This window comes from Camelina sativa, chromosome 18 (assembly GCF_030686135.1).
Source record: "Camelina sativa cultivar CO46 ecotype springtype chromosome 18, ASM3068613v1".
Classification (NCBI taxonomy): domain Eukaryota; kingdom Viridiplantae; phylum Streptophyta; class Magnoliopsida; order Brassicales; family Brassicaceae; genus Camelina; species Camelina sativa.
In genome coordinates, this window is record NC_141897.1 from 330765 (window position 1) to 344108 (window position 13344).

The 13344-nt window shown below is 39.9% G+C and overlaps 1 protein-coding gene and 1 non-coding gene across 2 annotated transcripts; one reads left to right on the plus strand and one right to left on the minus strand.

Moving 5' to 3' along the window:
* The first annotated feature begins 3 nt into the window (after positions 1–3).
* Positions 4–1335, plus strand: LOC104760133 (14.7 kDa heat shock protein-like). The gene is made up of 2 exons (XM_010483001.3): positions 4–537; positions 770–1335. Exons 1-2 carry the CDS (start codon positions 489–491, stop codon positions 1141–1143), a joined length of 423 nt encoding a protein of 140 aa, XP_010481303.1. The 5' UTR covers positions 4–488; the 3' UTR covers positions 1144–1335.
* Positions 1336–7175: 5840 nt separating this feature from the next.
* Positions 7176–7282, minus strand: LOC147921286 (small nucleolar RNA R71). Its single transcript, XR_015589829.1, has one exon. It is a non-coding gene; the product is annotated as a small nucleolar RNA R71 (small nucleolar RNA).
* Between the last annotated feature and the right edge of the window lie 6062 nt (positions 7283–13344).

Genomic DNA, 13344 nt, shown 5'->3' on the forward strand with positions numbered 1-13344 from the left:
AAGGAAAGAAGCCCTGATGAGTTTTTTAATAAGATTGATAGAAAATCATTGTACGAGAAAGTTGCTGGACCAGAGACTTTTTAATCAGATGAATCAATGGGTTTAATAAGTGAAAGAATCTAGGAAAAAAGCTGGAGCAATTTGATGACAAATGTGTATATAGGAGAAGAAATGGTAGGGAAATTAATACTATGTGATGTAACCAATTTCAGTATTTCACCAAATCACCGCAGTTTCGAATTATATATATAGTAAGGACTAGGAGGGCTCAACACTTATTGGGCCGAGTAATGGGCCTAATGATAGGTAACTCCAGGCCTTTCCCAAACCTTTTAGGCTATAGACCTCTCTCGGTTACAAATAGCAAGTAGAGAGAGTAGGAGAGAGAGAGAGAGAGTAGTCTCAGTCACACACAACTTCCTTGCCTTCTTCCAAAAAAGAGAGAGAGAGAGAGAGAAACAGTGTCGTTTTGAGACAATGAGTCGGAAATGGAATCGAACGCAGGCAGCTCCGACGAGAACAGTTCTCCGACTCCATGTAAGTAAAGTTTTCATCTTTCGCTGTTATTTCTTATATATAAAGATCGAATCTTTTGGACAAATCTGTACTCTTTCTATATATTAGGTTAAAATGTAAGTAAAGTTTCCATCTTTCGCTGTTATTTCTTATATATAAAGATCGAATCTTTTGGACAAATCTGTACTCTTTCTATTAGGTTAAAAAAGTCATTAATTAATTTTGTGGTGTTGGTGGTGTACGTAATGTGTAGTGAGGAACCCATTTCAGAAAAGTGGGAGTCAGGCGGTGTACGAGGTGAGTGTGACGAAGAACGCATGCGTGATGAGAGTCGACATGCCTGGGTGTCCCGAGTCAGACCTCAACTACTGGGTCGACACCGTAGGCAACAACGTGCACTTCTACGCCGACGAACCAGCCATGCCCGAGTACGAAAACGCCGGACGCAAGTACGGAGGCTCCATGGTGGTCAACCCAGAGGCGTTCGACGTGAATAAAGCTACGGTGAAGCTTATCAACGGAGTGCTCTGGATCAGCGTCCCTAAGATCCCCGGCTCAAAGGCCTCCATTGGTGTCGTTAATCAGAAGATCATTCGTTTACCGATTGAACCACATCATCGCACATGATTTGTGCCGTCTCTTCGAGATTTGGTTTGTGGTCTTCTATCTAGCGTCTCTCTATCTATATCTATCTATCAATGGCTTGCTCATGCAGCGCTGGTTTATGTTTATCTAATTTCTTTGATGGTTTAAGTACTCTCTTGCTTCTTCTATATATATTATGCATCTCAATAAATAAATAAAAGTTGTCAGCTTTCTTTTTGTTTTGTTTTAATCTTACATTATAATTTAGCTAATTCATCAGACTATATAGATTATTGCCATGATCAAACTGGATAACCTTGAGAAATTTTTGAACGATATTAATGAAATCGTCTACATTAAAAGAACACAAACTTTTAAATTGAGTTGATGAGCAAAAACTGGATATACACGGAGTAATTATTAACAACGGTTGTAAAACTTTACTTTTAGATCTTTTGGTGAAAAAAAAGAAGAAAGATTGATGACAGCTCATAGTTTTTTTTTTGGCCATGAAGATTGCTGACGTCAGCGTCTTCTTCAATCACTGTGAAAGAAAATGAAAGAGATTGGCATGGAACAGTTTTACTTTTTGCAGTATTTTTTTTCTAAGGAAGAAGCCCTGTTTAATTATCCCATCTCCCTCTCTTCTGCTCTACTATATTTTCATTTTGGGACAATTAGTTGCATTCACTAGTTCTATGATCTGTTTAAGTTGAGACAATGGTGTGTGAGTCTCGTTATGGCTTTTGTGTTTGCTATGGAATCAAGAGTGATTCATATGTCTTTTGTTTTCACAATCTTTAAGTATGAAAATGTGAGAACTTTTGATCAAAGAAACACTCTTCGATTGATAGAAAATCTGTTTACAAGTTTGTTCTAAACAATTTTCTAATCTCTCAAAACTCTCTTAAAGATCTCTCTTGCTCTCTCTAAGTTCTTAGCTCTTTTTTTTAAAGACTAAAACTTAGTAGCTAGATAAACTTTCTCTTGTTTGTGCTAAACAATGTTTTCACGCCCAGCCCGGACCGGCCGGTCCGACCGATTAACCTGCGACCCGGAGACTTTACCGGTTCGGGTATAGTGCTAATAACCGGTAGTAATAAAACCGGCAAAACCCAGGAAAAACCGCTATTAACCCGCGACCCGGTGAACCGGTTGACCCGGCCGGTTAGCGGTTCAAAAAAAATCTATTTGATTTTTGTAAAAAATGTATAAAGATTCACAGTTTCAATTACTTTTAGAACTTTTTATTCGTTTAGAGCTTAGACGGTAACACATGACTCAAGACACAACTCTCGTCTTCAACTTCTTGGTCATCTCTCGAACATTACGTATGAACAGTTGGTTATTTTTGAAGATGTTATATTAGTGTTGTTTATTTTTTATTTGGATTTAAAATTTTTGATCATTTTATTATTACTATTATTAAACTTTATACTTTGTTAAACATGACATTCTTTTTATAATATTTTTAAAAATATTTATTTTATATAAATATATTAAACATATTTTACTCAATTGACCCGTGGTCGAACCCGGTTCACCCGATGACCCAATGACCCGAGAGCTAGTCCGGTTCACAATCTGGGTCGGGTTTCAAAAAATTGGTGCTAAAGCTCAACCTAGCCATAGCACCCCTATTTATAGATCTAGGTATTGACTATTTAATTAGTAAATTACTTAATCTAATTCTAATAGGAATTGGACAATTTCCTTTTTATTTATGGTTTAGGAAATTTCCCTCTTTCTTCATGTTTACATTCCTATTGTAAACATGAAGCTCTTTGTCCTTTTATAAGCTTCTTGTGCCTTCTAATCCTGTGTAAGTCTTCAAGCTTTATAAATGCCGACATAGATAACTTGATACTCTGTTTTTGCATTAGTGTCATGTCCCTCTGAAGTAGTTCATCCACTTGTTCAATTGCTGCATCTTCAATCTCCCCCTTTTTGGCTTTGTGCTTCACAAGCATCTGCACTTTAATTCTTTTACATGCATCCAAATTTAACTTAATAAAGCCTTGAAAAATTTGAAACTCCTTAACACATAAACATCAAAAATTCTGCATAATACCAACAACAAACCAGTTTGACAAACGAACTCAAACAAATTCCAAGGTAGTTTTTAAACAAAACAAAATGCTGCTCCCCCAAAATTATAGCTCCCCCAGAATACCAGACTCAGACTCCATTTTCTCCCCCTACTTGTGAGCACAACAGTCAAAAACCACTAAATCATTCTTGACAATGGATGATTCTGAATCAGCCTGTGAACCACATGAGTAAGCTTCTGAAGAGCTTGAGCAGTATCGACCAATGCTTCATACGAGATTTCAACATTCTCTTGACAGATGTGTGGCACACGAATGCTACCCAACTGAATAACTTCCGAAGTAGAAGACGATCCTTCATCTGGTCTCCTGCCAACTGGAGGTACTGGCATCGGTTTGTCACTCTCTAAAGTCAGTTTATGCTTAACACCATAGGCAAACCCAGTTCTGACATCTTTAGTATAAAACACAGCAAACACGTCTTCCTCTTCATCTGACCACTCAAGCGGACCTTCTTGAATTCTCAGGGTTTCAAAGATTGTTCTTGGAAAAATCACATAGCGAGTTGCATCATTCCAACTTATGTCCATAATCTGATTATAAATCAATTGCCCCAAATCAAACCGGATGCCCTTGATAATCTTGTATACTACTCGAGCTCTCTTAACCGAAAGATGATTTATGTGCTTCGAAGGAACCCAATTATAAGCTGCCAGCATTAAGAGAGCAACACTCTCTCCAGGTAGATCCCTAACTTTCAAGTTAGCCCAAGTCGATATGTCCCTATCACTTAAAAACTCTGCAAGTTCATCCTTACTCAATTTGTGTACTGCAGCATCAACTTTCAATTCAGCTTTAGTCAAAGGTGCAATATTAAAAGCTTGATTAATCACCCTAGGAGAAAATTCATACCAATGACCCCTAACAAACACTTGAACACCATCCCTTGCCCTTTTATTTGGCAAATTCGCATAAAATTCACAAATAACCTCTTTGACATAAATAGAGGGATCATGAACTGTAGCTTTAACCCCTAATGACACAATCTTACTAATGAACTCAAACTCATCAGATTGAGACATATCCAACTGTCGTTCAGCCCTAAAATTCCTAGAGAAAAATTGAGAATACCTCAATTGCGCAGCCTTGGAGACAAACACATCAGACCGAAACCCAGATTTTGTACGAACATTCCTTGAACTTGGTTCTGCAGATCTGGGTCGCTTCGGTTTTGGAACCGACTTCTTCTTGCTAACAGATGTACCTGCACTCTGTTTCTTGCTCCTCTGCTTCTCTGTGTGTTGCTCAAAATGCTCTTGTACAGAAATATCTTCAAACCCAATCTCTTAATCAGATTCTGATATAAGATCCTTTCCTCTTCGCTTGCCCACGAATTCGATCTCATCATCAACAGAATTCGCATCATTGTGTCCCGCAAATCCTTGTTCTACTTGATGTTCATATATTTTACCATGTTTTCCCTTAGTTTATTCACATCTTTTGCATCTTTTGCTAGCCATTTTCATCATTATTGTGTAGCTTTAGGACTAATCATGCATTAGAGTTTAGTTGCATTGCATTTGCATCTTCTCATGCATAAACAGGTGATTTTGGAGCTTAAGGAGCACAGAAACAATCCTGAGGAGAAGTGAAGCAATCTTGAAGGGAAAGCAAGAGAGTTAAGGCTGAAGAACCAAGGTCCAGAGTCCAACTCGACCAAGCACTCGACCGAGTGGGTAGATGGACTCGACCGAGTGGAGTGTGCACGAGAGAAGCCAGCTCGACCATGGACTCGACCGAGCACTGGTCGAGTTGACCGAGCCGTTGACTACTTTGACTTTTTCTATTTTTAGGGCTTCCACCTCCTCACATATATAAGGCCTTGTACCTGCAGCCACCAAAGAGTCCAACTTTTTAGATATTCCCTAAACCTAGTTTTTACCTTTTTTAGTTTTATTCCTTTTGCATTTTTATTTTTAAGATCTTGTACTTCCTTATGAAAGAAGACTAGATTCTTATATTTTGTTGGTGCTATAACTTTCAAGATATTGAGAATTTGAGTTTCATCCTTTCATCAATATTGAAGATCTTTGTTTAATCTTTCTAATAATGCATGTTTCAATATTTTCTGGGTTTTTGACTTTGATCACCATGTATTGTTGTGAGTAGTTTCCTTAGGATCTTGAGGATGGGTTAGGATGGATTGATCTTGTGGTTTGTGTGACTTGGTCAAGCTTGATTGTTGTAGATCTCTTCTAGGGTAGATGATCTTAATGCTGATTCTATATCTGAGAGGGTAGAGTCTGATTTCAAGCTTCTTAGTATCACACCAATGTTTAGGAAGCATAGATAAGGCTAGATCTAGAGCTTACCATTAGGCTTGCTAAGAGATTAGAGGTCTTGTTTGGTTTGAGATGTATTGCTTAATGCCTGCTTGTGTAGATTCTTTACTGTGTGAGAACAAGTCTAGAATTGCATAGGTTTGATTGTTTCTTGACCATGAGAGTGGGAGAAACTTGTCTTAGATTAATATGTCTAGAGGTTAGCTCAAAGTTTGCTTGAGATTTGTTGACCAAGTTAGATAACCACAATGATTAGTCCATCCCATGAATCCATCCTCAGGACCTTCTTTGTTTATTGAAATCTTAGTCTTAATCCTGTTGCTTGCTTGTTGTTTGATTGGATTTAGCATTACTCTGTTTTTATTGTATTGCTCTGTTTCTGCGTCTAGTCTAGCTCGACCACCCACTCGACCTACACTCGGTCGAGTGCTGCTCGAGTTCATCCCCAGAACTCTGTGTCTATGATTTGTGTTTGTCTTGTTTCATTCCTGTTTCATTCCAGTTGCATACATTTAGTTTTCAGTTCATTAATTATCTTGCATTAGTTCATTAGTAGTAGTCTCTGTTTCTGTTCTTGCTTTATCACTGCTTCAATCATTCAGTTTCATTTGCATCTAGTTGTTAGTTCTTGTAGTTTATTTTCTGCATTTTACATTTTCTTCCTAGGATTGTTAGTGACAAACAATCTTTACATTTGTCTTAACTTAGATTCATATGCATATCTTAATTGTTCACAAACACTCATTTAGGATTGATACCTCTTGTACTGCAATAGCATAAGGGGAATTGAAACACCCATCCATCATTCCATTCATATCTCACCATTGCATACATCATCATTCACACCACAAAGTAAACTTGTTTCAATTTGGCGCCGTTGCCCATTTGAGTGTGTTTTTGTGACATTTAGGATCCATATTAGTCTAAGATTAAGTTCTTTTATACGCTTGTGAGGTTGCTGTACTCGAATCTTCTGTTTCTGGGTTGAAGTTCCATTTCAGGTACCACTCAACCAGTCACTCGACCACCACTCGACCGAGTCGTGATCGAGCACCTGCTCGAGCCAGAAGCCGGATCTCTATAACCATCATTTTCCAGTCGACTTGACCTCCTACTTGAGCCTGTGCTCAGTCGCTTGCCTAGCAAAAATCATTTGTGTCTGTTAATGCACACAAGGTCTAAAGGAAAGGACAATCTTCTTAGGCCTATTGACAACATCAACAACAAGACCAAGAGTTTAGGAGCTAAGCAAAGGAGAGTTGTTCAGCAACAACAAGAGGTTATAGTAGCTATGGATCAACAGGATCAGGTTCAGAGACCAAGGAACATTGGTGCTGGAGATGCACCCAACACTCACAACCAAAGAGCTGGCATTGTGCCACCAACTGTTGCCAACAACAACTTTGAGATCAAGAGTGGATTGATCTCAATGATTCAGGCCAATAAATTCCATGGATTGCCTATGGAAGATCCACTAGATCATCTTGATGAGTTTGATAGAATCTGTGGTCTTACCAAGATCAATGGAGTAAGTGAAGATGGTTTCAAGCTGAGGTTGTTCCCTTTCTCACTTGGGGACAAGGCTCATTTATGGGAAAAGACTCTCCCTACTGGTGCAATCACTACTTGGGATGCATGCAAGAAGGCTTTCTTGGCCAAGTTTTTCTCCAATGCTAGGACAGCAAGACTAAGGAATGAGATCTCTGGATTTGCTCAAAAGAGTAATGAAAGCTTTTGTGAAGCTTGGGAGAGATTCAAGGGATACCAAACTCAATGTCCTCATCATGGTTTCAGTGTGGAGTCTTTGTTGAGCACATTGTATAGAGGAGTGCTTCCCAAGTTCAGAATGCTTCTTGATACAACCTCCAATGGAAACTTCCTCAACAAGAATGTGGAAGAAGGCTGGGAGTTAGTAGAGAACCTTGCACAGTCTGATGGGAACTACAATGAGGACTATGACAGAACCATAAGGTCATCATCAACTGATCAAGAAGACAAGTACAAGAAGGATCTGAAAATGGTGAATGAAAAGCTTGATAGGATCTTGCTAAGTCAGCAAAAGTCTATTCACTTTGTTAGTGAAGAGGAGCCTCCAGTTCAAGAGGGAGAGAATGAGTTTGCTGAGTTATGCTATATGCAAAACCAAGGAGGCTTCAAGGGTTATAACCAAGGAGGGTTTAGGAACAATAATCTGTCCTATAGGAGCACAAATGTGGCCAACCCACAAGATCAAGTCTACCCTCCTCAACAGCCTCAACAGCACCAAAACTATGTCCCCAAACAACAGCAACAGGTGTTCCAGCCCCAGTTGTGTCCCCCACCAGGGTTTCAGACTAACCAAGGCCAGGAACAAGACCTTAGAGCCATGGTGCAACAGCTGTTGATTGGTCAAACACAAGGGAAGATTGAGGAAGCCAATAAATTTGCTGAGCTGAACAGGAGGATAACAGATCTTTACAGTGACCTAAATAGAAAGTCTGACACACTTACTTCAAGGATTACAACACTAGAGGGTCAACAAACTTCTGCCTCTAAGCAAGAGAACAACAAAGGCAAAGCTATTATGCAATCTATAGAAAGTGCTCATGCCATTAATTTGCGCAGTGGAAGAGTTTTACAAGACAAAAAGGGAGCTTTACCAAACACTGAGGACAGTGTGGAACAAGATGGGGAGGATTTTCAACAAGAAGGAGCTCAGGATAAAACTAGTGTTCAGCTCGACCGTCCACTCGAGCAGGCACTCGACCGTGTGCATGATCGAGTGCCTGATCGAGCAGCTGCTCAGGAAACATCTAAGCCAGCTACCTCCAAGGAAAAGGAAGCTAGGTCAATTCCCCCTCCTTACAAGCCTCCATTTCCCTTCCCAGGAAGGTTTAAGAAGCAAATGGTTGACAAGTATAAAGCATTGTTTGACAAACAAGTTAGAGAGATTGAGCTTAGGATGCCCTTGATTGATGCTTTTGTGATGATTCCTCCTTACCAGAAGTTCTTGAAAGATGCTGTGATGGAAAGAATCAAAGAAGTTCAGGGGATGGTGCATCTTAGCCATGAGTGTAGTGCCATAATCCAAAAGCAAGTGAACCCTCAAAAGTTGAGAGATCCAGGCTCCTTCACTATACCTTGCTCAATAGGACCTTTGACTTTCAACAGATGCCTTTGTGATTTGGGAGCCTCAGTGAGCCTCATGCCTTTGACAGTTGCAAGGCGCCTTGGATTTACAAGGTATAAACCATGCAATGTATCTTTGATCTTAGCTGATAGATCAATAAGACTACCACATGGTGTTTTGGAAGATCTACCTGTTAGAATTGGAGCAGTAGAAGTCCCAACAGATTTTGTAGTCTTGGAAATGGATGAAGAGCCAAAAGATCCTTTGATTTTGGGAAGACCTTTCCTTGCTACAGCAGGAGCAATAATAGATGTGAGAGAAGGGAAGATTGATCTCAACTTGGGAGATGGCCTCAAAATGACATTTGATATTGTGGAGGCTTTGAAGAAACCAACAATTGGGGGACAAGTCTTTTGGACTGAAGAGCTGGATAAGCTGACAGGAGAACTAATGGAAGAACTAGCAGAACAAGATCATCTTAGGACTGCCTTGACCAAAAGTGGAGAGGAAGGGTTCATCTATAAAGAGACCAAGGCCAATGAAGAGATATTGGATTCATGTAAGGAATCAGACCATCCAGAGATTTTTGAGGGATTACCAGCATTGAGGGAGGAAGTTTGGTCAGTTCAAGTAGTAAATACGGACAGCTCGACTACCCACTTGACCACGCACTCGACCGAGTGCAGGACCCACTCGACCGAGTGCACTGCTGAATCCTCTAGAGATGACTGGTCTGAGTTGAAAGCACCAAAAGTAGAGCTAAAACCTCTTCCATCTGGGCTAAGGTACGTTTTTCTTGGTAAGAACTCTACTTATCCAGTAATAGTTAATGCTAAATTGAGTGAGAATGAACTTGACTTGCTAGTTGTTGAATTGAGGAAGTATAGAAAAGCCATTGGTTATACTTTAGATGACATTCAAGGACTTTCACCTAGCCTCTGCATGCATAGAATTCACCTTGAAAATGAATCTTATTCTAGCATTGAACCCCAAAGAAGGTTAAACCCCAACTTAAAGGAAGTAGTCAAAAAGGAGATCTTTAAGTTGCTTGATGCTGGTGTAATCTATCCTATTTCTGATAGTACTTGGGTTTCACCAGTCCATTGTGTCCCTAAAAAAGGAGGAATCACTGTAGTAAAGAATGATCAAGATGAGTTAATTCCAACTAGAACCATAACAGGTCATAGGATGTGCATTGACTATAGGAAACTAAATTCAGCAACTAGGAAAGATCATTTTCCTCTTCCTTTCATTGATCAAATGTTGGAAAGATTAGCCAATCACACTCATTACTGTTTCTTGGATGGATACTCTGGATTTTTCCAAATTCCTATTCATCCTAATGATCAAGAGAAGACAACATTCACATGTCCATATGGTACCTTTGCATATAGGAGGATGCCATTTGGATTATGTAATGCTCCAGCTACCTTTCAAAGGTGCATGATGTCAATCTTCTCTGATCTCATTGAGGATGTGGTTGAAGTTTTTATGGATGACTTCTCTGTCTATGGAGATTCTTTCTCTTCTTGTCTTGCTAATCTATGCAGGGTTTTAAAGAGATGTGAGGAGACAAACCTGGTTTTGAATTGGGAAAAGTGTCACTTCATGGTTGAAGAAGGGATAGTCCTTGGTCATAAGATTTCAGAGAAGGGGATTGAAGTTGACAAGGCAAAGATTGAAGTTATGGTTCAACTTCAACCACCAAAAACAGTCAAGGACATAAGAAGCTTCCTTGGCCATGCTGGGTTCTATAGGAGGTTCATCAAGGACTTCTCAAAGATAGCTAGGCCATTGACAAGGTTGCTTTGTAAGGAGACTGAGTTTAATTTTGATGAAGATTGCTTGAAAGCATTCAAGGAGATCAAGGCTGCTTTGATTTCAGCCCCAATAGTCCAAGCACCAAACTGGGATCTTCCATTTGAGATCATGTGTGATGCTTCAGACTTTGCAGTAGGAGCAGTTCTAGGACAGAAAAAAGATAAGAAGCTGCATGTGATTCACCATGCAAGTAGAACCTTGGATGAAACTCAAGGAAGATACTCAACAACAGAAAAGGAACTCCTAGCAGTGGTATTTGCTTTTGAAAAATTCAGAAGCTACTTGGTAGGATCCAAGGTGATTGTGTACACTGATCATGCTGCCTTGAGGCACATCTACTCAAAGAAAGACACCAAACCAAGGCTGTTGAGGTGGATTTTGCTTCTCCAAGAATTTGACATGGAAATAGTTGATAAGAAAGGGATAGAGAATGGAGTAGCTGATCATTTATCAAGGATGAGGATAGAGGAGGAGATTCCAATTGATGACTCAATGCCTGAGGAGAAACTGATGCTATTTGGAACAACCCGGCAGCCAGCTCGACCACCAACTCGAGCATGCACTCGACCGAGTGAGTTTGGTGACCCGATCGAGCAGGAGCAGATGGAGGAGTGGTTGGCACTTGAGAGTGAGGATCTACCTTGGTATGCTGATATAGTCAACTACAAGGTGTGTGAGGAAATCCCAGTGGACATGGACCATTACAAAAAGAAGAAACTCCTCAAGGACATAAATGGATACTATTGGGATGAACCTTATCTCTACAGAAAGGGGTCAGATGGGTTGTTTAGAAGATGCATAGCAGAAAGTGAAGTAGAAGGAGTGTTGGGACATTGTCATGGTTCTGCTTATGGAGGACATTTTGCAACTTTCAAGACAGCCCAGAAAGTCTTACAAGCTGGCCTATGGTGGCCTACTTTATTCAAGGATACTCACAAATTCATTACAAAGTGTGATGCTTGCCAAAGAATGGGGAACATCACAAGGAGGAATGAGATGCCACAGAATCCAATCCTTGAAGTTGAGATATTTGATGTGTGGGGAATTGATTTCATGGGACCTTTTAACCCTCCTTCAAATGGGAATGTCTACATACTTGTGGCAGTGGACTATGTCTCAAAGTGGGTAGAAGCCATTGCTAGCCCCACTAATGACCACAAGGTAGTCCTTAAGCTCTTCAAATCAATAATCTTCCCAAGGTATGGAATTCCAAGGGCTGTGATAAGTGATGGAGGAACACACTTCATCAACAAAATCTTTGAAGGAATGCTAAAGAAGTATGGGGTTAAGCACAAAGTGTCTACAGCTTATCATCCCCAAACTAATGGGCAAGTTGAAGTTTCCAATAAGCAGATCAAGGCCATTCTGTCAAGAATAGTGGGAGCAACAAGAAAGGATTGGTCTACTAAACTTGATGAAACACTTTGGGCATATAGGACAGCTTTCAAAACACCAATAGGAAGAACCCCATTCCAGCTTGTGTATGGCAAGTCTTGCCACCTCCCAGTTGAAGTTGAGTACAAGGCTCTCTGGGCAATAAAACTCTTGAACTTGGATCTAGAAACAGCACAAGCCAAGAGAAGCCTTGATCTGCATGAGCTTGAGGAAATCAGATTGGAAGCTTATGAAAATTCCAAAATCTACAAGGAGAGAACCAAAGCCTTCCATGATAAGAAGATTCTTATCAAGGACCTAAAGGCTGGAGACCAGGCTTTGCTCTACAATTCAAGACTCAAGTTATTCCCTGGGAAGCTAAAAAGTAGATGGGGAGGCCTTTTTGAAGTCAAGGAGATCCTACCTTATGGAGCTGTAACACTTCTCAACAAGGATGGGAGTGAATTTACAGTCAATGGTCAGAGAGTTAAGAAGTATTTAGGGGAGAAGGAAACTCATGAGAAGTGCACAATGCTTCTCAAGGATGCTCCTCAATCATGAAAAGGCATCAAAGTCAAGCTTAGTGACTTTAAACAAGCTCACTAGGGAGGAAATCCCTAAGGTATCTCTGTACATATTGCCTTGGAATTTTAGTATTTTGATTTTTGCTTTCGTATTTTCATGGTTAGGCAAGCTAGGGAGTCTGAATAGAACAGGAAGGGACAGCTAACGGAGACTCGCGGTCCAGCTCGACCCCCCCACTCGGACATGCACTCGACCGAGTCACGGTCGATTGGCATTGTCGAGCTGCCCCAATCACCTTCCTCCAGTCACCAGCAGGACCCCAGCTACACCTTTGATAGTATGCAGGAGGATGTGGACAGCTTCTTCTCCAATCCTTGAGGTAACATTATCACCTTACCATTGTATATACCATAGCATTTCATATGTTGTGTTTTGTTTTAAGTCTTGAATCCTCAAGCAAATATCTTTCACACAAGGGACTGTGTGATTTAAGTTTGGGGGAGGGTTTGAGATAGCATTTGATGTAGTGTTTTGTTTTCTTATTTCAAATTTTTAGCATAATCATGTTAATACTTGCATAGCATCTAAGGCATAGAAAAACCCTAAAAATTTGAAAATTTTTGCAAAAATCTTTATAAAAAAAAGAGTGTTCATGTAGTTTGCACTGCACATTAGGATCTTGTTTAGCATGTTTCATGTAGGATTGTATAGTACTTGCATTAGGGATCTATGATGAGTATTCCCTTATTAGCTTGTTTATTCACTAAACTAGGATCAATGCCCAAGTTAATAGTACTTTGATGCTAGTTGAGTGGTTAGAATAAGATTGAACCAAGCCTTGAATTCCTACATTGCATTTGGTCTAAATTGAAGCATGTTGAGATTTGAAACCATTTCCTATTTATAAGAACCTAATATTAACTTTCAATTATCAATGTGTGCAATGCTTTAAACTCATGGATACCATATACATATTTGGATCATCTTCTTCCTTTTTACCACTCTTGTTGATCCAAGTAGCTGA